This window comes from Natrix helvetica, assembly GCF_964273705.1.
Source record: "Natrix helvetica genome assembly, chromosome: 2".
Taxonomy (NCBI): Eukaryota; Metazoa; Chordata; class Lepidosauria; order Squamata; family Natricidae; genus Natrix; species Natrix helvetica.
Genome location: NC_138552.1, coordinates 168,770,190 through 168,791,812, shown reverse-complemented (window position 1 = coordinate 168,791,812; position 21,623 = coordinate 168,770,190). Strand labels below are relative to the sequence as shown.

Sequence of the window (21,623 nt, the reverse complement as noted above, 5' to 3'; positions counted from 1 at the left end):
TGTGGGGAAACAAATGAAAATAAATCGTGAAAAGTTATAAATTCTGAGGTCAATATGAAGATAAACATGCTCAAGCTCACTGAAATTAATTGTCTTCAGTATTTTTAATACTGTGCTGCATCATGGCCTGGAATATGAAGTTTACAAGTTCCAAAGTTTAAACATCATTCAAAAGCTGCATTTGATGTGATAAGCCCATAAGAATTGCTGTTTCAAATGTTTATGAATTAATAATAATAATAATAATATTTAATGCTTCTAGACCGCCCCCTCTCCCGCAAGGGACTCGGGGCGGTGTACAGTTCATACAAAATATAACAGGATACAATAAAATTAAATTAAATATGTACAGTTGACAATTGACATGGAGGAGGTTAAAATGTAGTTAAAAGAACTGTACAAGCAGATATAAAATAAATTCAAACCCCTAAAAACAAATACAGTAAGTTAAAAAAAAACTAAAATAACCAGATATAATACATTTGCCAGGAGGGACAGTTGAATTATGCCAGGCCTGCCAGTCGGAACAGGTGGGTCTTCAGTTTTTGCCGGAAGGAGCGGAGGTCAGAAGTAGTTCTAATGTCGGGAGGGAGGTCATTCCAGAGGGTTGGGCCCATCACAGAGAAGGCCCTACTCCTCGGTGTCGCCCGCTGGCATTGCCTAGTGGACGGCACCAGGAGAAGTCCCTCCCTGTGTGAGCGTATTGGCCGCAGGGATGTATGTGGGAGGATGCGATTCCGCAAGTAACTAGGTCCCGTGCCATGGAGCGCTTAAAAGATGGTAATCAGCACCTTGAAACGCACCCGGAAAACCACAGGCAGCCAGTGCAGCTCGCGCAGGAGAGGTGTTACGTGGGAGTACCTCGTACTCCCCATCACAGCCCGCGCGGCTGGGTTCTGAACTAACTGCAGTCTCCGGGCGCGTCCCAAGGGCAGCCCCATGTAGAGAACGTTGCAGTAATCCAGGCGGGACGTCACCAGCGCATGAGTGACCGTGCGTAGGGCATCCCGGTCCAGTAGGGGGCGCAATTGGCGCACCAGGCGAACCTGGTGGAACGCCCCCCTTGCCACGGCTGCCACATGGTCATCCATTGACAGCCGGGCATCAAGGAGGACGCCCAAATTGCGCGCCCGTTCCACAGAGGGCAATTGTTCGCCCCCTATGGCCAGCGATGGGATCAGCTGGCTTAACCGAGGTGCCGGTAGCCACAGCCACTCAGTCTTGGAGGGGTTGAGTTTAAGTCTGTTGTCCCCCATCCAGACCCCGACGGCCTCCAAACACCGGGACATCACTTCGACAGCCTCGTTGGGGTGGTTTGGAGTTGAAATATACAGCTGAGTATCATCAGCGTAGAGGTGATACTCAACCCCAAAACCACGGATGATCTCACCCAGCGGCTTCACATATGTGTTGAACAGGAGAGGCGATAGGACCGACCCCTGTGGCACTCCACAAGTGAGTGGCCTCGGGGTCGACCTCTGTCCCCCTGTCAACACACATTGCCTCCGGTCGGAGAGGTAGGAGCCAAACCACCGCAAAACGGTACCTCCGACTCCTATCCCCTCCAACCGGCGCAATAGGATACCATGGTCGATGGTATCAAAAGCCGCCGAGAGGTCTAATAGGACCAGGATAGAGGAACAACCTCTATCTCTGGCCCTCCAGAGATCATCGACCAACGCGACCAAGGCTGTCTCTGTGCTGTGCCCGGGTCGGAAGCCGGACTGGCGTGAGTCTAGATACTCGGATTCATCAAGGTGTCGTGGAAACTGCTGCGCCACCACATTCTCTACAACCTTCGCTAGAAACGGAAGGTTGGAGACTGGACGATAATTAGCTAGCTCCATTGGGTCGAGTGAAGGCCTCTTAAGCAAGGGCCTCACCACCGCCTCTTTCAAGGCGGTTGGTAAGGATCCCTCACCCAATGAGGCATTCACCAGGCCCAGAAGCCAGCCTCGGGTCACCTCCCAAGATGCCAGTACCAACCAGGAGGGACACGGGTCCATTAAACATGTGGTGGGTCGCAGCCGTCCACGCAACCTATCTAAATCCTCGGGGGCAACAGAATCAAACTCCTCCCAGGATGGTCTCACAAGACTCGCTGTTGGCGGCCCGTCTGGTCCACTGAGTGGGGCCCATCCGCTCCGGATCTGAGCGACTTTGTCCTGCAGATATTCCCCAAATTCCTCTGCTCTGCCCTGTAAGGGTGCCCCCTGTGTCCTCTGTGACAAGAGGGAGCGGGTCACCCTAAACAGGGTGGCAGGGCGGTTATCTGCGGACGCAATAAGGGTGGCGCAATATCTACGTTTGGCCACCCTTAATGCCACAAGGTAGGTCCGCAAGTAGGATCTTACCTGTGTTTGATCAGATTCGGAGCGTGAGGACCTCCACCTGCTCTCTAGACGTCTCCTGTGGCGCTTCATCACTCTCAGCTCCTCGGTATACCAAGGAGCCCGGGTGGGTCGCTGCCGCAGGAGAGGTCGCAAAGGCGCAACCCGGTCCAAGGCCCCAGCCGCCGCCCTATTCCAGGCGGCCGCTAGGTCCTCCGACCGAGCGCGGGTCAGGGCTACAGGTAATGGCCCAAGCTCCGTCTGGAACCTATCCGGCTCCATCAGGTGCTTGGGGCGGTACCAGTGTGGACCCTCTGGTCCCGCCTCCTCGCGGTGGGGGGTAGCGCCAGGGAAGTCAAGCCGGAGACATGAGTGATCTGACCATGACAGGGGTGTAACAGTAAAATCCCCTCTACCCAGATCACTCGTCCACTGCTCAGATACAAAAACAAGGTCCAATGTGTGGGCTCCTTCGGGTGTGGGGCCCTGAATTAACTGGGTCAGGCCCATGGCTGTCATGGAAGCCATGAACTCCCGAGCTACCTCAGACGCTGCTCCCGTCGACGGCAGGTTGAAATCCCCCATAACCACAAGCCTGGGGATCTCAACCGCCATCTCCGAGATCAGCTCGAGGAGCTCGGGCAGGGCTGCTGATGTATAGCGAGGAGCCAAGTATACAATCAGCAAACCCAACTGCCTCCCTGGGCCCCATTTCACACCAAGGGACTCACACCCGGATATCTGAGGAACAGTGAACTCCCTCGGCTCTAAACCTTCCCGTATAACTACCGCCACCCCACCACCCTTACCCAGGGCCCGAGGCTGATGGAATGCACGGAAACCTGGTGGGCACATTTCCATGAGGGGTAAACCACCCTCGTGGCCCAACCAGGTTTCCGTTATCCCTGCAAGGTCTAGCTCCCCCTCAGAGATCAACTCATTAATGAGGGGGGCCTTGTTGGTTATGGACCTTGCATTGCAAAGCATCAGCTGTAGGCCCGGGCTCTGTAGTTCCTGGCCACCTAGGTTGCGGGGGTTGGTACAAACGACCGGGCATAGCCAACAACCATGGTCTCCCAACCGACCTTGTGATCTTCTCTTGTCCTCGCATCCCCCCCTCCCCGTGACCGTTGTAATCAAACAACCCTCTATTGGAATCACTTGTTCCCTCTCCCCCCCCCGCTCCGCTCACTTCCTTCCCAGACTCACCTGTCCGTCTGGCACTGGCACTGGCGCCTCTCCCGGCCTGGTTATCACACACCCCCTCCCTGGAACCCCTTAATAACAATAAAAAACTTCTGGATAAAAAGCCCCTCAGCCTCCGTTTCTTCCACCAATTCATATTCATCTGTCCATTTTTTCAACATCATTTATCATTTAAGACTTTCACACATTAAAACAAAACGAAGTGCAGTCTTATCATAAAATACACAGACAGGTATTTCGTTTAATCCATTCAGATTAGAATGCAATATATTGTACTTCAATTAGACCTGCCTTGCTTTCTAGTGATGGTATTAGAAATAACAGTCAGACGAACAAAGTGGGGGGAAAGTTCCCATTGAAAAATGGAATAGCAAAATCACACACACACACACACACACAAACCAATAATGTGTGTACGTTAACAAATTTAAAGAACTAATAGCTATTAATTTATGACTTTTCAATGAGCTATTATTACATAATATTTTCCCATCAATTTTTAACATATTTGAATAAGAAACACCCTTTCCTTATGGTGCCACAATTTACTACTTAAAGATGCATTGTGTGTCTGAGCAAAATTAAGTATACTTTCTATAATACAATACTCCAATGGAATTTTTATGCAAGATTTAAGAGGCATTTTAAACAAAATATAATAAGCTAATCTAATATATGCTATCAAATACTGATATAGTACTAATGCAATGTCAAATACTGCAGAATCAAACATTGTCCTAAACCTCTGGGTACTGATGATGTTACCTAGGTAGTTAATGAGAGATCTTCAAGCAAACAACCAAGCTCAGAGAGCACTAAGGACTCCACATTGTCTTAAATATACAACAATTCTAGGTTTTGTCTTTTGAATCTGAATAGACTATTCTTAAGATATAAATGAGCAGAATACCACAAAAATATACATACACATGAAGTCGTAGCATAAAATATATACAGATAGAATGCACATGCTCACACTCGATATATGTCTTTTTGGTAACTGGTTATCTAAGAGGTGCATATTCTTTATTAAATCAAACAACAACATTCAATTCTGAAAAATGAAATATATGACACGATTGGCCTCATAAAATAGACCAACCACGTGTCTGAATATATATATTCAGAATATATCACATCAGAACGTATTAATGCTTCTTTAAAAGATGTACTGTCTGTTACAACCCATGACCATCTCTCAAGCTGATGGGACATGCATTGTTTACAGATGCTACAATTGAGCAAGGCATATTAAGTAAAAGTTCAGGCATAAGAAATAATAAAATTTCCTCATCAGCACATTTTCACTTAGAAATTCAGAAATAAAGATGAGACTCAGCCTGCAACATTACTTAGTAAAAAGAAAGCAACCCTGCATTTTCAGGAAAAAAAAATCTATTTGAAATTCTGCAAAGACCAAATGTTTGCAGATCTGAAAAGACATTGTATATGACAGTCCTAGCTCTTTCCTTACTGGCACCTGATCTTCTGCAACAAAACATTTTTCCTCTTTTTGAAGAACAAAACTATCTGCTTCAATGAAAAGTGTCAATTCATGCAGGGCGAACATGTCTTAAGTTTTTTTAATAGAAAAGATTGCATTACATCAATGTTATGGTAATGTATCATCCACACAGAGAACTGAAAATTCAGCAGATATATACATTTTTTAATTAGATTCAGTCATTTTAGAGAAAAGTAGTGTATTTTAAATGCCATTGGCTGTCATCCAAACATGATATTAACAACCCTATTCCACTAAAATTAATGAAATGAAATGAAACTGGCGTATATATCACAATTATAACCACCATTAATCAACATTCACAATAATCAGGAAATCAACAAAAGCAGATCACAATCTGCAATATAATCTGTTTTTTTGTAATTGCATATTTTCATTGGACCCATTCTTTGTAATCAGCTATACACTGTATCCTCTGTATTTTTTCTTGTTTCTCATTATTTTTGTAAGCATTTTTAAACACTTGATATTGTTTCCCAGAATACAGAAATATTTCAATATGCTACAGCCAAATAGGGACAGATGCCATACAGAATAATTTGCTAAATTCTGCTACAATTTCAGTGTTTGCAAGAAAAGTATGCATTATCATCTGTGAATTATCACTGTACATTTCTTATGCTACTGTTAAGTTCTCTTCCTTGTGATGCATGTTCCATATACCCCATATTGCAAAAATGGCTGATTGATTTTGATCCCATCCCATTTGTAAAAATAGCAGACATTCCAAACGATAAAAATCAAGTTCTGTTCATCGTTAAGAGTTAGCTAGTTAGAAGTTAGTTCTGTTCCAAGAAGCAATCTCTTTGTAAAATAGCCAAAGTCACATTATTGTCCGCTTTATATTTGCAACTGGACAAGAATAGTACATGGCAGAATATGGGCAAAATTCTAAAGTCAAAATATTTTTCAAGCCATCTAAGGTACACATTTTAAAACTGCATTTCTTTAGTATATTTAAAGTGACAGCATTGAAGAAGGTGCAAAAAAAAGTAAAGAAAATGTACTAGGCAGATATAAGGACTCACCCTGAATGCCAGCTATGCAGATATGCCACCTTTTAATATAATAAATTGATTAGTGCTTTCAGAAACTAACCAAGAAAAAAAATCTAGATTCACATTAAATTTTTACCAAAGTAAAATGTTGAAGAGTAATAAATCATCCCTGAAAACAAGTGAAATTCAGTGTACTGAAGTGTAAGAGCAGTCATGTTAGGAAGCCTTTTTTCTATTCTATTGAAATTGCTCAAATTTTCCATTCTTAGTAGTTTGAAATGGATTGATTCCCAACCAACAAAACCCTGTAAGCATAAATTTGATGACACAATGTTTGTAAGGAGAAGTTGCATGGACACTTTCCACTTAGGAAATGTTTCTTCACAATATGAATTATATAACCCAGAGTATGTATATATGATTTTACACTAAGAGAAAAGTTATATATGAATACCATGAAAAAAATTACTCTTTCCTCCTAGAAAAATGAGGGATGGAAATTGGCACAGTTTCACATTCTGATACTCTAAAGAAGCACAAGTGGGTGAACAAAGAACTGTATTAATAAAACCATACCGTTTATTTAAAAAGAGAGATCTTAAACAATAACAATACAAATTAGGAGGCACATGTGTAGTATACCAAAATCCTAAAATAAAATGACAAATTGATAGGAAACCACGTATTGATCTGGTGCATATTGTATTTTACAAATCTTCAATGAGGTCTCCAATTTGTTTTTCATTAGGAAACTCAATTCACATATTATAAATATCGGCAAAGGATGAATATCTAAATATTATTATTTTCTAAAAATATACTAGGATACTAGTATAATATACAGAAAGAAAAATCTAAAAGGTGTTATTTTTTCAGTTATGAAACAATGTAAATAAATTGTATGAATGCATTGTGTATGCTTTCTAATTCAAACCTAACAGTTGTGGATTTTCACAAGAAAGTTATGTATTTTTGTAATGCAGTAATGACGTTGTTATTATGGAGTAGACTAGTGGACAACACTCTTTCTTTCCCCAGCCATCCTTATAAAATGCAGTTCCTTATATTCCTTTTGTGTTTCACCCCATAGTACATTTTCCCCATATTTTCATTAGATTTTGACATGCTCAGAAAGGGATTTCATTAGCCTTGTTCACATTCCTGTCAGCAAATTGCCATTAATTATCTTTAGCTAATAAAACAAAACAAAATTCAAGACGTGTCAATAAAAAGAATGAAGATCTTCAACCATCTTGGCGAGAAAATAAAGAATAAATGAACACGCAAATAATTGATATGTATCTGCACAAGTAAAACATGAGCCTTTTTTTATCATCCATACAATTTACAATATTTGTTTTAATGTTGTCCTGCTCTATCAGCTGCAACCAATAAAAACCCGAAGAGTCTATTAAGCAAGATCCCAGGTGTTTTTGAAAAACAAGAGGAGAAAGGGAGAGGAAAATAGAGCTAAAGACTTTCAAACTATAAACTAGTTTTTTGATACCTTGCTCTGTACTGCCACTCCTGATGGGAACTTGTGGAAGCTGTCTCCCCTTACGGCTGAAGGATGTATCTGCTGGAGATGACTGCATGGGACTTCCCGGTTGGCGCATTCTGCAGGGGGAAAAAATTAACATTAAATACAGTGGCATTTCACACACAATCAAATCAATGAGATATTACAAATACGAAAAAAAGTTAAAATATTAAGAAGAAAATAGAGACAAACTGTGTTATTACTTATGTTCTTAATATGAAAGGTCTAGTGCACCAGGCTAGAAAGTGGGAAACCGTGAGTTCGAGTGCCACTTTAGCCATGAAAGCCAGCTGGTTGACTTTGGACCAGTCTCTTTCTCTCTCTCAGCCCATAGGATTGTTGTTGTAGGGAAAACAGAACGTGTTGCATGTGTTCGCTGCCTTAAGTTATTTATAAAATCTATTTGTGAATCTATAAAACTATCAGTAAAAGGTAAGCATTTGACAATTTTGTGGAATTAGTGTTATTATTATATACACAGGTCAACTCTTTTATAAACAGAATGACAGAACATGTTCACACATCACCAGGTGAGAAATCTTTGAGAATGGGATTCCAGGATGTTCTTTCAGCTGCTTTTATCATGTCTACATTTCCTCTTTTGAAATCATTGCTTTGTTAAAATCATTGACATAATTACCTTAATATTGCAATTCTCAGTGTGGCATTATTAGGAAACTACATAAAAACAGCTCAGATCATTTAAACGATAACAGAAAATATTACAGAGAAATTACAAAAAAATAAAAAGACTTTAAATGTAGCTGTATAATCAAAAACTACCATTTGCTTCTTCTGATATATGAATGAAAAGTAAGTACTCCAAGATACAAAATCACTGCATTCATCCGATGAATTGTTTTTTTCCTTGGAAAAATATGATTTTAAAAGTGCTGGAAAATATTATATTTTGGATTAAACAGTGAAGGGATGCTTAGAATGTAGGTTGTAAAAAGTTAACAATAGATTAAGTATTCAGATGGAATTGGAATTACAGTTTTGAATTAATTAGAAGAATTATTCTCATGCAAACAGGTGATTGTTTGGGGAGTTTTATGTGCAAGGGGAATTTTTACCTTTACCTTAAGAGGAAATATGGTAAAGGGACCTTAAAAGTCTGACGTTAAAGGGAGCTTGAGGACAGTAAATTCATCTCATTAAGAAAGAATGAAGCTCAATCTCTGATGGATGTTTTTGCCTTTTGGTTTTCAAAATTACTTGGTGTAATAGACAGATCCTGCGTCAATAAAGTTACAAAAGAAGATCAAGCAACAATGGATAACTAAGTTGAATATAGAATTAAATGTGTCAAGTAAAGACACAAATATGGAGATGATGTTTTCGATATATAAACAAAACTGATTAATGTTTCACTAGTTAAAGGAGATATACAATTATTAAACCAGAAAAGTGATTTGGATAAATCTATCTCATTAGTTCCATGAAAGAGGCCTGTTGAAATCCTGAGTTTATGAGAAGTAACAATAAAAGGACAATTTTTACTTACTGGATGTATAATGAATAGGAAACAAGTTCTGGGACTATATTTGAAGAAGGCAAAATTAACATCGTTAAAAGTTTAGGGAAGGAATACAGGGTTGGCTTAGAAAAATTGTTATACCTGGTGTCCTTACTTGATTTTTGCTGATAAAAAACAAATTTAAACAGCTTTTCTACACTTTTGTTCCTTTTAAAATATTTTTTTCTTTTTATATTCCTATATTTGTATAGTTTGCATTAATTTTTATGCTTTTTATGCTGATACTAGAATGTTTTCTAGACTTTGACTGAGAATGATGTTTTCTCCCAATTATGATTGGGTAATTGCAAACTCTTGCAATCTACTCTTGCAGTAGTGCCTTCAAATAACACAATGATTAATACAAGTCTTCATGAGTTTCTTGGCAATTGGAAAAATGCTGTGATTATTATAAATCCCGATTTCAGCAAATATTGGGAAAAGTAATTCATGATATTTAATTAGCAAGATTATTGACATGGGCTGAGTAGCAGATTCACTGCTACAGCTGACCCATCCTTCCAATGTCTGTAAAATGATTGTTGGTGGAAATATGCTAACATTGTAAACTGTTTAGAGAGGGCTGTAAAGGGCTATGAAGCAGTATGTAAATCTAAGTGCTATTGCTATTAGGGCAATACATAACTGGATTGAAAACTATATTCTCAAAATATTCATCAATAGTTCCAGCTACAAATGCCAAGTTCTTCATTAGAAAACAGAAATCAAATATATGCAGTGGTGGGTTTCAAACATTTTTAGAACCTCTTCTGTAAGTGTGGCCTGCTTTGTGGGAGTGGCTTGCCAGCCATGTGACTGGGTGGGCGTGGCCAACTTGTAAAATGTGGTTAAATTCATTTAACAACAACTTTGGCATTTGAAGCACGGAAGTCTTAAAGCTGTCAAGTTACAAGTCCGGGGAGAGGGGGCGGTCTAGAAATCTAATAAAATGAAATAAAAATGAATGAAGACCCTTGTACCCCTAACTCTTTAGAAAAAAACCCCAGGGGTGTTCAAACTTGACAGCTTTAAGACTTGTGGACTTCAACTCCCAGAATTCCTCCTCCAGTCATGTTGACTCAGGAGCTCTGGCATTCAAGTGTGCAAGTCTTAAAGCTGTCAAGTTACAAGACCCTTGCACCCCTAACCCTTTAGAAAAAAACCCCAGGGGTGTTCAAACATGACAGCTTTAAGACTTGTGGACTTCAACTCCCAGAATTCCTCCGCTTGCTCTTCATCTTGATGATGTGTGGACGGGAGGGTGGAGGGAGCTGGAACCAGTTATAAATGGCACTGTAGATTTGTGGAACCTCTTCTATAGAAGAGGTTAGAACTGGCAGGAACCTACCCCTGAATATACGGATATAGAATGAAATGGGAAACACGTAGCTTCATAAGGTAGGTGCACAAAAGTTCTCAGAATAGTATTGATCAAGCTGAATGGAAGTCAGCAGAGGGATTTATCTGCTACAATAGCAGATGAAATTTTAAGCCACATCAACAGAAATAGCATTTCCAAATTAAACAAAGTAATAGTCTTACTCTATTTTGCATTGCTTAGATCCGCTGTATCTATGTTTTGGTACTTTCTCCATTTAAGAAAGATTCAGAGAAAATGCAAAAAAGATTATAGAACAAAACAAAGAGATTTGGGGAATTGGAAATTAATTCTTTGACCCTAAGGGAATTATGTAAGTTTAGTGTTGATAAAAAATGACTTAGGGAGATGTCTTAACCCTTTTGTACTACCTGAAGGTTTCACACTGAAAAAGATCAAGACTTGTTCTCTGTTGATTTGAATGGAAGGGACAGAATAAGCATCCTGTCAGCCTGTGTCAATTCACTGCATATACCTCCTAGTTAGGGAGATATAAAGAAAAGTAAAACTGGCCTAGGTTAGCAATCCATCTACGGGCGATATTAGTTTTTTTCTTGTAAATGAGATCATAAGCTTTTTGCTTTGCTTCTCTTAGCAGCCAAACTTTGTTTTCTCTCCTCTGTAAGCAGTTCAATAAACTTGGCTCAAGCAGATTGTATGGTCTCCACTCATCAATCAGATTGGAGGATTTTACTCTTTAATTGGTTTGCTTTGACAGAGCAAATACCATTTCAACTTTAAAGAGAATGGAAATGGATAAAGAAATTCCATTTTGCTTGAACAGAAGTGCTACCCATTGATACAAAGTCGCTAATGCAACCAATTCTTAGCATTCGCAAGCTTCCTGCTGTCTTTCATTATACAATTATTATATCATTACTATAAGACCAAAATTACTGTGCTTTGCTTTGCCAATTGTCCTTCAAGATTCCATGATTCCTTGTCATAAGTAGACCACATTGTAGAGCCAGGGTCTCCAAACTGGGTAAATTTAAAGCTTGTGAACTTAGTGGCAAGTCTTTAAAAGATTTTACATATTTAAGATTACGGTATGTGCATAATCATATTAAACAAACAGTTTTTCTTATGACAAAAGAGCAGCATGACATGTGCATAATGACAATAACATCAGCAAACTGATCAACGCACATTGTTGTTACATATTGTAGAATCCATCTTACCTTTCTGTTTCTGATGCAGAGCTTTTTCTAATCTGTTTTTGGGTGCTATATCTTTCCACCTTTCTGGGATGCCTGTGAAATGAGATGCCAAAAAAATGAAAAAGAGAAACAAGCAATCTAGAAAATAGAAAATCATAAAAGATTTAGCTTGATTTCTTCCAAATGGAAGTGCGAAAACTAGGTTTTCTGAATGACTAGTAATAATGGACTTTGGAGAAAATGCCACCGTCACCCATTACTTTAATTCAGTTTCTTTGGTATAGGTAATGCTAACCAGGCCAAATATTTCTCAAGTGCTAAACAATTCCAAAATTGATGCCATGGAAAACTTCCATTTCTGGTTAAATTCCAACATTAAGGATCTAGTGCAGAAGGGAAATTCTTCTGGGTTAAAATTCAAAAAGATGCTCTTGTATTATACTTGTATGCAATATATAAGAAAAATAGCACAATTTAACTATGATAATAAAGACATTGCTAATAAACTTGGGTAGATATATGTGATTTGAATCATACATTGGTAAGCTACAGAAAACACATTTGCATGTGGTAATTGTGATACCTATTATATATTTTGGCTATAGCTGATACAACTAAACAATAAGAATGTGTGAATGTTACATTTGGATGTTAAATTCAAATAGAGTCAAGCGATCTGATCATAACCCAGATGGGTTCTTGCTATATTAAACTGTCAACATCTCATGCCCTATGGCTGTTTTTTTAGAAATGCTAAGTTTATATATAGGCTGACTTCAGTATCTGAAAAAAGAAAGTAAAAGAAAGAGAAAAAACAAGAACTGCTTCTGTTGAGCTGTTTAAAAGCATTGCATCCTATGTATTTTTCACTGACTCCTGGAATTCAGAGCAACATTGTTTTGTCATAACCTTAACATGACATCTGAGAACAAATTAGGTAACATTTTTTTATTCTTAAATCACAATAAAAGGAACCCAAGCCTGCAAGCCACTATCAGCATGGTCTTTAAAAAAAACTAGAAGGGTTTGATGTATTCTGATCAAAGGAACATCAATTGAAGAGCCTGATAATTGAGATCTTCTATAGGCATTCGAAGAGAGGGCCTAAAATACAGTAACATCATTACAGGCCAACTATTAACTTTGTTTTTCACTCCAGAGTCTAGTCCCAACAGCCATAATGCAGGTTTCTGAATCTTGAAACATTATGATATTTCTCTTCAGAATTTCAATACAGCAAATCAGAGATCTTGGGTTCTAAGATGATGCATTTCTTAGAGTTTCATAGTGCAGTGACTGTGTCCTCACATCTGATAACCATGTTCCTTGGGAGGTAACATGTCCTCACCCTTATTCCATTTTCTGTTACATTTCATTGGTCTTCTTGACATCTTTGGTCTAAACCTTTTAACGATTATTTTGCCTGTTGCCTTCTCTTATGGTTTTTCATTCATGAAATCCTCCATGAAAGATCTGTAGACATTGTTTAGTTATACTATTTACTATGCATTTTTCTATTTTTTAAAAAAAATATCTGCAGCAGTTTTTTTTGGCAATGTTAATGACCTTCTCACTCCTTCTGTTATACACTGTTAATAGAAGAGCATCTTATATATAATAGCTTTATTTTTTTATAATAAAGAACTAAAAGCAACTATGGTTCATAAACTCCTAGTATCCTTTAAATATTTGGTCAAAGTGCAAGTCTTAAATAATCTGCTGACCTGATCAGAAAGGGCATCCAATAAAAATAAGGAGATATTTAAGAGTCACTTAATGAAACACATGCAGACACACAGCACACATACTTATCAAGCAGTAGAACATACTTCAAAGATGTAGAAAATAACCATATAACATAGCAGAGCTAGGTTATAAACTAAGATTTTAGTATTTAATTTCATGTATTATACATGTGGAGCTGTGAGACAACTTTGGCAAGAATACCTCTGTATTTCTTCTGGGTTAGCACTTAGGAAGTTTAAATTGTCTTGTTTTGGATTGCAAGACTCCGGCAGTGTTGTTCTTCACAAGTTTTGGGAACATGGAAGTGAAAGTTGAACAGAATGGATAGAAACAGATAGAAACAGAGAGATGGTCACATGCAGTGAAGATGGAGACATGCAATCAAGATATTTATATGACAAGAGCATTCCACTATTACACACAACAACATTTCTATGTTCCCCTTTTCAGTATTTTTAAGGAGGATTCGTTTTAAAAAAAGAAAGTAATCTAATAATTGCTATAAAATAAAATGAAAGCCAGTAATAAACACTAAAGATGAACATATTCTCAGCAATACCACCAAAGAATATGCAGAAATTCAGAAATAATTTGGAAAAGGCCACTGGAGTGCAGAGAGTTATGAATTTAGCACCTATATGCATTTATGCATATGCCTAAATGTGTACATTCTGATCCTGGGAAGAGACATAACAGTTTTAAAACATGGCAGGAAGGTGTCTCATTTGAACTTATATACATTCCAAACAAACTTTTCCAAATCATTTCCAAAACATTACATAATCTACTGACATCTCCCCATCCCTGTCAGAGAATGCTCTCTCAAGAGCTGCACACGAGTGTGTTTTTGTGAGGGGCTTTTAAAAATCTATGTATTTGTTCTGATTTTTCTCTTATGTTGCCACAAAAATAATTTATTTTACCAATACAAATTTCATAGAAACAATAGTGTGCATTTATTTTGCAGAGGAGAGCAAAGGTTGGTTTACAATTTGCAAGATAGTACTGAGCATTTTTTGGGGGTAGTTATTCTAGGCTGAGATACATATTTTAAGTCAGTGATGGCGAACCTTTATGGCACTGAGTGCCCAAAATGTGCATGCGTGTCAGAACCGCAGAAACCCGAAGACCAGCCGGCTGGTACATGTACGTGCTGGCTACTTGGTCTCCTGGTTTCTGGCACATGCATGTGTGCTGTCCAGATGGTGTTCACGCACGCCGGAGCGCCAGAAACCCAAACATTAGGTGGCTGGCATATGCATGTGCACCGGCCAGCTGGTCTTCGAGTTTCTGAGACTCTGGCATGTGCAAAAGTCAGTTGGCCAACACGCATGCACACACCACAAACCAGAAGAGCAGCTGGTGATGGTGTGCGTGCCCACAGAGAGGGCTCTGCATGGCACCTCTGGCACGCATGCCATAGGTTCGCCATCATGGTTCTAAGTTGTTATATACACACACAGAAAAATTCTAAACAATGGACCCCAATGCTTCCTTTGTAGATCAACAGCTGAAAAGAAAACATTCTTGGAGTTTGGATTGAAGTATGGATATTTACTTTCTATACAGGTTCTTATAAGCAAATATTTTTTCAACTGTTACAAAAATCCTGGTTGATCCATGATAGGATTATAGCATGTAAAAAAAGTTATCATTCAACATATAAGAAGAAAGTAAGCTCCTTTTCTCTACCTAGTTGTTAATTAAGGGCACAGCTAGTATTTTTCCCACAGTGTATAACCTGACCTATATCAGAACTGAACACTTTAATTTTGGGTTTGGGTTTTTAAACTCTGCCACACATACTCCTAAGCCTATTAATTTTATCCTGTTTTGCTTCTCAAAAACTAACTGAAATTATGATGCTTTGACATTGAATGAAATGCTTGAAAAAGGTGGTTAACTTTGGCAAAATGAGTGAACACAAAAATTTCCACAAAAATTATTTTATCTGTAACACAAATCTTTGTCCACTTCTACACTGACCATTTTTAATAAGAAAAGAGGCCTTCTTAGGATTTATAAAAAAAATAGTATTTGACATTTGAATGCCTGCAGTATTTGGATAATGAAAATATTCCAGAGATTAATTTGAGACAGTAAAGACTTTATATTTTTAATTCAGGTAGATATTATTTAAATGTAATTTTATTAAATAATACTTGTGTATAAAAGAAACTGCCTTGCTTATGTTTCATGGAGAGTTAAACAAAGGCTTACTACAATTAATAATACCCAGAAACAGAGGTACACAATGAATATATTTTCTGGGAATAGCAATCTCAAATACATCTGGAAAGGGACAACGCCTCTTTCATTCAACAAGACTTCCCTTTGCTCTTCTTCTTGCATATACACAGAAATCTGTTTCTGAGAATCCTCAAATCATTTAGACCATATTTATTGGCACAAGGATGTGCTGATGACAGAGGTTGATAAATGCTATCACTTATAATGTGAATTGTCAGATTTGGGCTATAAAAATGCAGTCAAGTAATAATTTGTAGCAAAGAGATAAGAGAAAATACACATTAAAAATGTTTATTATCCAAGAATGATGCAGCATCAAGATTCAAAGAATAAAATCATAATACAACAACAAAAAATAAATAGATGATATTTACATATATCACATTTGGCCAATCAGCATATAAAGAGAAATCCAAAGCACTGGACTTAGCAGTTGCCTTGTTCAGAATGTCTGCCACCAAAAAATTTATAAAGAAAAAAATTATAAATATGCCATTACACAAACTCACAGTTGTGAATTGAATTATGAGCCATAAAGATAGGGTATATATAATTTGGCCTGATGTTAGGAAGCCTTAAATCACTGATTTCACTGAGGTTCAACATGCCAAACTTTCCAGAGCTACAATCCCTTGTAGAGAGAGGCTGAATTCCACATATTACAATGTAATCCAAGGATTTTTACATAGATGTACATCTCAGTACTAAATTAGTTTATTCCGAATACGTTGACCTGTACAGTAGCTTAGGGGATCAGCTTTATGTCTAATTATTGGGGCACAAACCTCGTAGAATTCAGTGGGACTAAGATATGCATGAGATTTCTCTTTCAATGTATTATAAAGTACAACATTAAAGCATCATTGTGGTGATGCTCTTGCTACAGAGTAGGCTGCAACTATTGTGAAGAATCATAAGAAACTAAAGGAGCAAAATTTGCTCTACTACATAGCTCAAATGTATGTTTAATCTCAAAGTGTAAGGGAAATCTATTCCTCATTAACTAAAAATTCTGACTTCTTTATCACTCCTCTTCCTCATTTCCCTTATATATACTATCCCTCTTGCTCAAGGTCCCAAATATTGACTTATTTAATCTATGTTGATACATAGGAGGGCCTAAACAAATCATAACCATTTTCTCAATTTTACTTTTCCGGTGATAACCAACTAAGAGTTGATTTCATTACAAAATATGCAGCTCAACATGTGACTGGCACGGTCTGAAAAGTTGCTTTATAATCACTAAATGAAGTTCAAGGATAACCTCTCATAAAATTTCAAATTTGGATTCGTGGAAACTGAGACTTTAAACACACGCTGTTCCTACTCAATGTGCACGATTCAGCAATCTACTTTTCAGCTAGGAGGAGCTGACTAGTACCTGTCATCCTCCGGAGGTGCATGTTGGATATGAATCCGGGGACTAGTGGGTCTTCTATCTAGTGAGGGGGACCATCTATTTCTGTTTGTTCATTGAATAAAATAGGAAGAAAAACATAACATTTAGTGAACAATGTCATTTTTAAAAAACACGAAAATACTACAAAGTACCTCAAGAAAAATTAATCTATTTTGTCTAAATCATGTTCAACCTATAGAACTTTTGTCTGGATTTATATTAACCTGTTACTTTCATTGAAGTTTCAGACACATTTGCAAACTATACTGAATTTGGGGGGGGGGGGGGATTAGCAGTCAACTAGCAATGTTGTGCAGAATTTAATTTGGTTTCAAATGCAGTTTTAGCTATCTATCTGGGTTCCAATCCCAAGCTTTTGACTCTAAGGAGGTGCATTTTCTGGCATGCTCATAATCTACTGGTTACAGACCCTAATCTTTTGATAATTTATTTTTCACATTATACTACATTATGCAATGCAACTCTGCGTGCTTTGAAAGTAATGCAGAAGAGAGCAAGCACGATCCCAGCAATTCTTTAAAGCAGCGATCTATTTTTCAGGCTTCCATGCAAGTTTTCCCTAAAGAGGTATTGGACTTGTGCTTGAACTCACATTCCAAAGCACCATTTCTGAATCCTTTTCAAAACATGCAAAGTACTGGTATAAAGTACATTTTTCAAATTGATATGCCATTTAGATCATTAAGATGACTAATGGACCAAACATCTGCATTTCAAATGTCTGTGTATTTTACAATAAAATATTCATTCTTGTTAAAATTTAATAGTTTAAAACAGAAAGGATATGTTACTACTGATATTCCTCTATTTTGGGTAATCATAAGCTTTTTGCTTGTTTAGTTAATCAAATAAGTGGAAACAGTTATTTGATTAACAGTTGTGGAAAAATGCAAAATTGTTCTAATTATTCTAAAACTACTGGACTATCTGTTCTGTTTGCAATATAAGATTTCAGCAAACCGCAAACTGTCCGCATTGTTTGCTATCCTTTTTTTTTTTTTTGAGGTACTTTCGAGTTTTGACCAAAAAGTGTTATGAAAAAAAGCAGGTTATATCAGGGGAGTTAGCATATTAGTAAAATTTTCAAGATACTTTAAAAGGCTGTTAAGAAGCGTCAGGTTTTCCTGTAAGCCAAATGTTAAAGCTGTATATAGGCACCAGTGCACCCAAAGCCCTTAATATGCTGATATTTTGTATAATAAAATAATAAAAATAAAAAAACAATCATTTGCAAGCATGCATTATACTGTGTTAAAATGTGATATCACACAAAATGTTTCACTGCTGTGGAATGTACTATACACAATTAATACATAGGATGCCATGCATTTAGACATAGTTTTACGGATTGACATATAATTCTTACTTTACTCAAAAAGTGAACTCTACTCATATGGAGGAAGCCTAAAAAGCCATTAACTTGGTTTAAACAAGGTTCAAATTGCCCCCATTAAAAATCAAATTGCCCCCCTTTGGAGCGTGGGCCCCACGTTGGCAACCACGGGTCTAGGCTCTTTTTATATGGATATTAATTGTACTGCTCGTTTTGTGCATTTTGTAAGCTGTCTTCTGGAGTGGGAAGCCACAGTAAACTATATTAATAGGGAAAAATTGAAAGTGGGCCTTAACAGAAGAAACAGAATTGAAATAAAATTGGGAGTTCTCTGCTTTAGAATTGTAACATCTCTCTAGTTGTGGTCTCCTAAAGTATTCTGAAACTATGGCACTGTACTCTGAAACATGATATGTATCATCAATACTACTTGAAGATAATGATGCTGTCAGCCCTGAAGCCATTTTGCAAGCATCTTCAGGGCTGCCACAGCGAGGCCAGCTGGAGTTGTGGGAACGTAAGGGGGGAGGTAGAGATAGCTGGGGGGGGGAGATGAGTAGCCAAAATAATATTCTTTCTCATGGGAGACAAGGACGCTCTACTAGATATTTGGAAGGGCATGGAACAAAGCCAGGAACGGATTGAGTTTGTTCAGGCAAGTGCTTGCTGCCGTCTGAACAGGCCAAGGCCATATATATGGCAATAGATAAGGCCTTTAACAAGGCTCCCTACCAGTACCAACATTTTATACACATTTATAAGAATGCAACTTTACTAAATATGGTTTCTGCATCCTAAAACCAAGACAAGTTTATAAATTGAATGAAATTATATATGCTGTTGTGCAATCATGCTAAAAGAAATGGCTTAATACCCTTCAGTCATAATATTAGCTGATTCCAATTTCCAGATGTCAGGCCAAAAGGCCAAACACAGTTGAAGATCAGTGCTGCTCCCAAAATAAATTATGTGAAATAAATTGCTACTGTCAGCCCATGCGATTCTGCACGATAGGCAAGTAGATCTTTTAAATTATATAAAACACTTCCTGAAATAAACATTTCCTTAACGTTTTCCCCATGTTCATAACTCCTGGCCTTGTATGGGATATTTAAGGCTCTATGGCAGTGATGGAGAACCTTTTTGGCTTGTGTGCCAAAAGCAGGGAGAGCTCAGGGGGGGGTCGTGCGTGGGCGTGCTACACATGCGCATGCTTCACCCCCTCTGCATGCATGTGCGCACGACCAGCAGTCCTCCCACTTTTGGCGCTCTTTTTTCACCCTCCCCAGGCTTCAGAGACTTTCTAGGAGTCTGGGGAGGGCAAGAACAGCCTCCCCCCTCCACGGAGGTTTGAGGAGCTTCCCTGAAGTCTCCGGAGCATGAAAAACTGGCCCTACGGGCAAACCAGAAGTTTGGGAACGGACTTACAGTTTCCTCGTAGGGCCGTTTTTCGCTCTCTGGAGCTTTCAGGAGGCTCCTTCAGGAGGCCAGCCAGGCATTAGGTCAACTGCATACTAGAGTTCTCAGTCAACACAACAACCATATTTCCACAGAGCTAAAAGTCTACAAAATTATGGTTATCCCTTCCCTCCTCTTTGGATGTAAGTTCCGAATTCTGCACTGATGACACATCAAACAACTGGAGAAATTTGGAAAGACAATGGTCAACCTTGATGCGAAGTCTATCAGCACTCAGTGCCTGATTATCAAAGCAAGAGGTTGTAGGTGGAATACATAATTAGAATGGATAACCACTGTATGTCACACTGGCTGGTTTACAGTATTTATTTCTTATTTATTATTTCTTAGATTTTTAGACCGCCCCTCTCCCAGAAAGGGACTCGGGGCGGTGTACAGTCAATACAAATAAAACCAGTCATAATAATAAAATACATTTAAGATACATTTGGAGGGGGAGATAGGCTGTACTAAGAAATAAATATATTCTAATCCTAAAAACATCACAATTAAAACCCCAAACCCAATTTAAAATAGAATAAATCCCCGGGAGGTAAAACTAAGAAAGTGCCAGGCCAGCTGATTGAAATAGGTGAGTCTTTAACTTTTGCTGGAAGGAGCGGAGGTCGGTGGTAGTTCAAATGTCTGGGGGGAGGTCATTCCAGAGGGTTGGGCCCATCACAGAGAAGGATCTACTCCTAGGTGTCGCCCGCTGGCATTGCCTAGCAGACGGCACCAGGAGGAGCCCCTCCCTGTGTGAGCGGATAGGTCGCAGGGACATGTGTGGTAGGATGCGATCCTGCAGATAACTAGGTCCTATGCCATGGAGCGCTTTAAAGATGGTGATCAATACCTTGAAACGCACCCGAAAGGCCACAGGTAGCCAGTGCAGCTCGCGCAGGAGAGGTGTTACGTGGGAGTAACGTGTACTTCCCATAATAACCCGCGCGGCTGCGTTCTGAACTAGCTGCAGTCTCCGGATGCGTCCCAAGGGAAGCCCCATGTAGAGGGCATTGCAGTAGTCCAGGCGAGACGTCACCAGCGCATGAGTGACCATGCGCAGGGCACTCCGGTCCAGTAGGGGGCGCAATTGGCGCACCAGGCGAACCTGGTGGAACGCCCCCCTTGCCACGGCTGCCACATGGTCCTCCATTGACAGCCGGGCATCGAGGAGGACGCCCAAATTGCGCGCCCGCTCCACGGGGGACAGTTGTTCGCCCCCTATGGCCAGCGATGGAGTCAGCTGGCTGAACCAAGGTGCCGGTACCCACAGCCACTCGGTCTTGGATGGGTTGAGTTTGAGTCTGTTGTCCCCCATCCAGACCCCGACGGCTTCCAAACACCGGGACATCACTTCGACAGCCTCGTTGGGGTGGTTTGGGGTTGAAATGTACAGCTGAGTATCATCAGCGTAGAGATGGTACTCAACCCCAAAACCACGGATGATCTCACCCAGCGGCTTCACATATGCGTTGAACAGGAGAGGCGAGAGGACCGACCCCTGTGGCACCCCACAAGTGAGTGGCCTCAGGGACGACCTCTGCCCCCCTGTCAACACACATTGCTTCCGGTCGGAGAGGTAGGAGCCGAACCACCGCAAAACGGTGCCTCCGACTCCCATCCCCTCCAACCGGCACAATAGGATACCATGGTCGATGGTATCAAAAGCCGCCGAGAGGTCTAATAGGACCAGGATAGAGGAACAACCCCTATCTCTGGCCCTCCAGAGATCATCAACCAACGCGACCAAGGCTGTC

At 39.4% G+C, this 21,623-nt stretch overlaps 1 protein-coding gene across 5 annotated transcripts in view; it reads right to left on the bottom strand.

The window, feature by feature from the left end:
- Window positions 1-21,623, bottom strand: part of RIMS1 (regulating synaptic membrane exocytosis 1) — a 317,386-nt gene that overhangs the window by 58,623 nt on the left and 237,140 nt on the right. For 3 of the 5 annotated variants that reach the window (XM_081940589.1, XM_081940585.1, XM_081940587.1), the window contains 4 exons: window positions 17,037-17,117; window positions 13,604-13,681; window positions 11,678-11,749; window positions 7,567-7,676 (listed from right to left, as the gene is read on the bottom strand). In XM_081940589.1, the coding sequence (XP_081796715.1) occupies window positions 7,567-7,676; window positions 11,678-11,749; window positions 13,604-13,681; window positions 17,037-17,117 (341 nt within the window). Of the gene's footprint in view, window positions 1-7,566; window positions 7,677-11,677; window positions 11,750-13,603; window positions 13,682-16,026; window positions 16,107-17,036; window positions 17,118-21,623 lie in introns of those variants that run through there. The other 2 variants (XM_081940588.1, XM_081940586.1) reach the window with 2 other exon arrangements.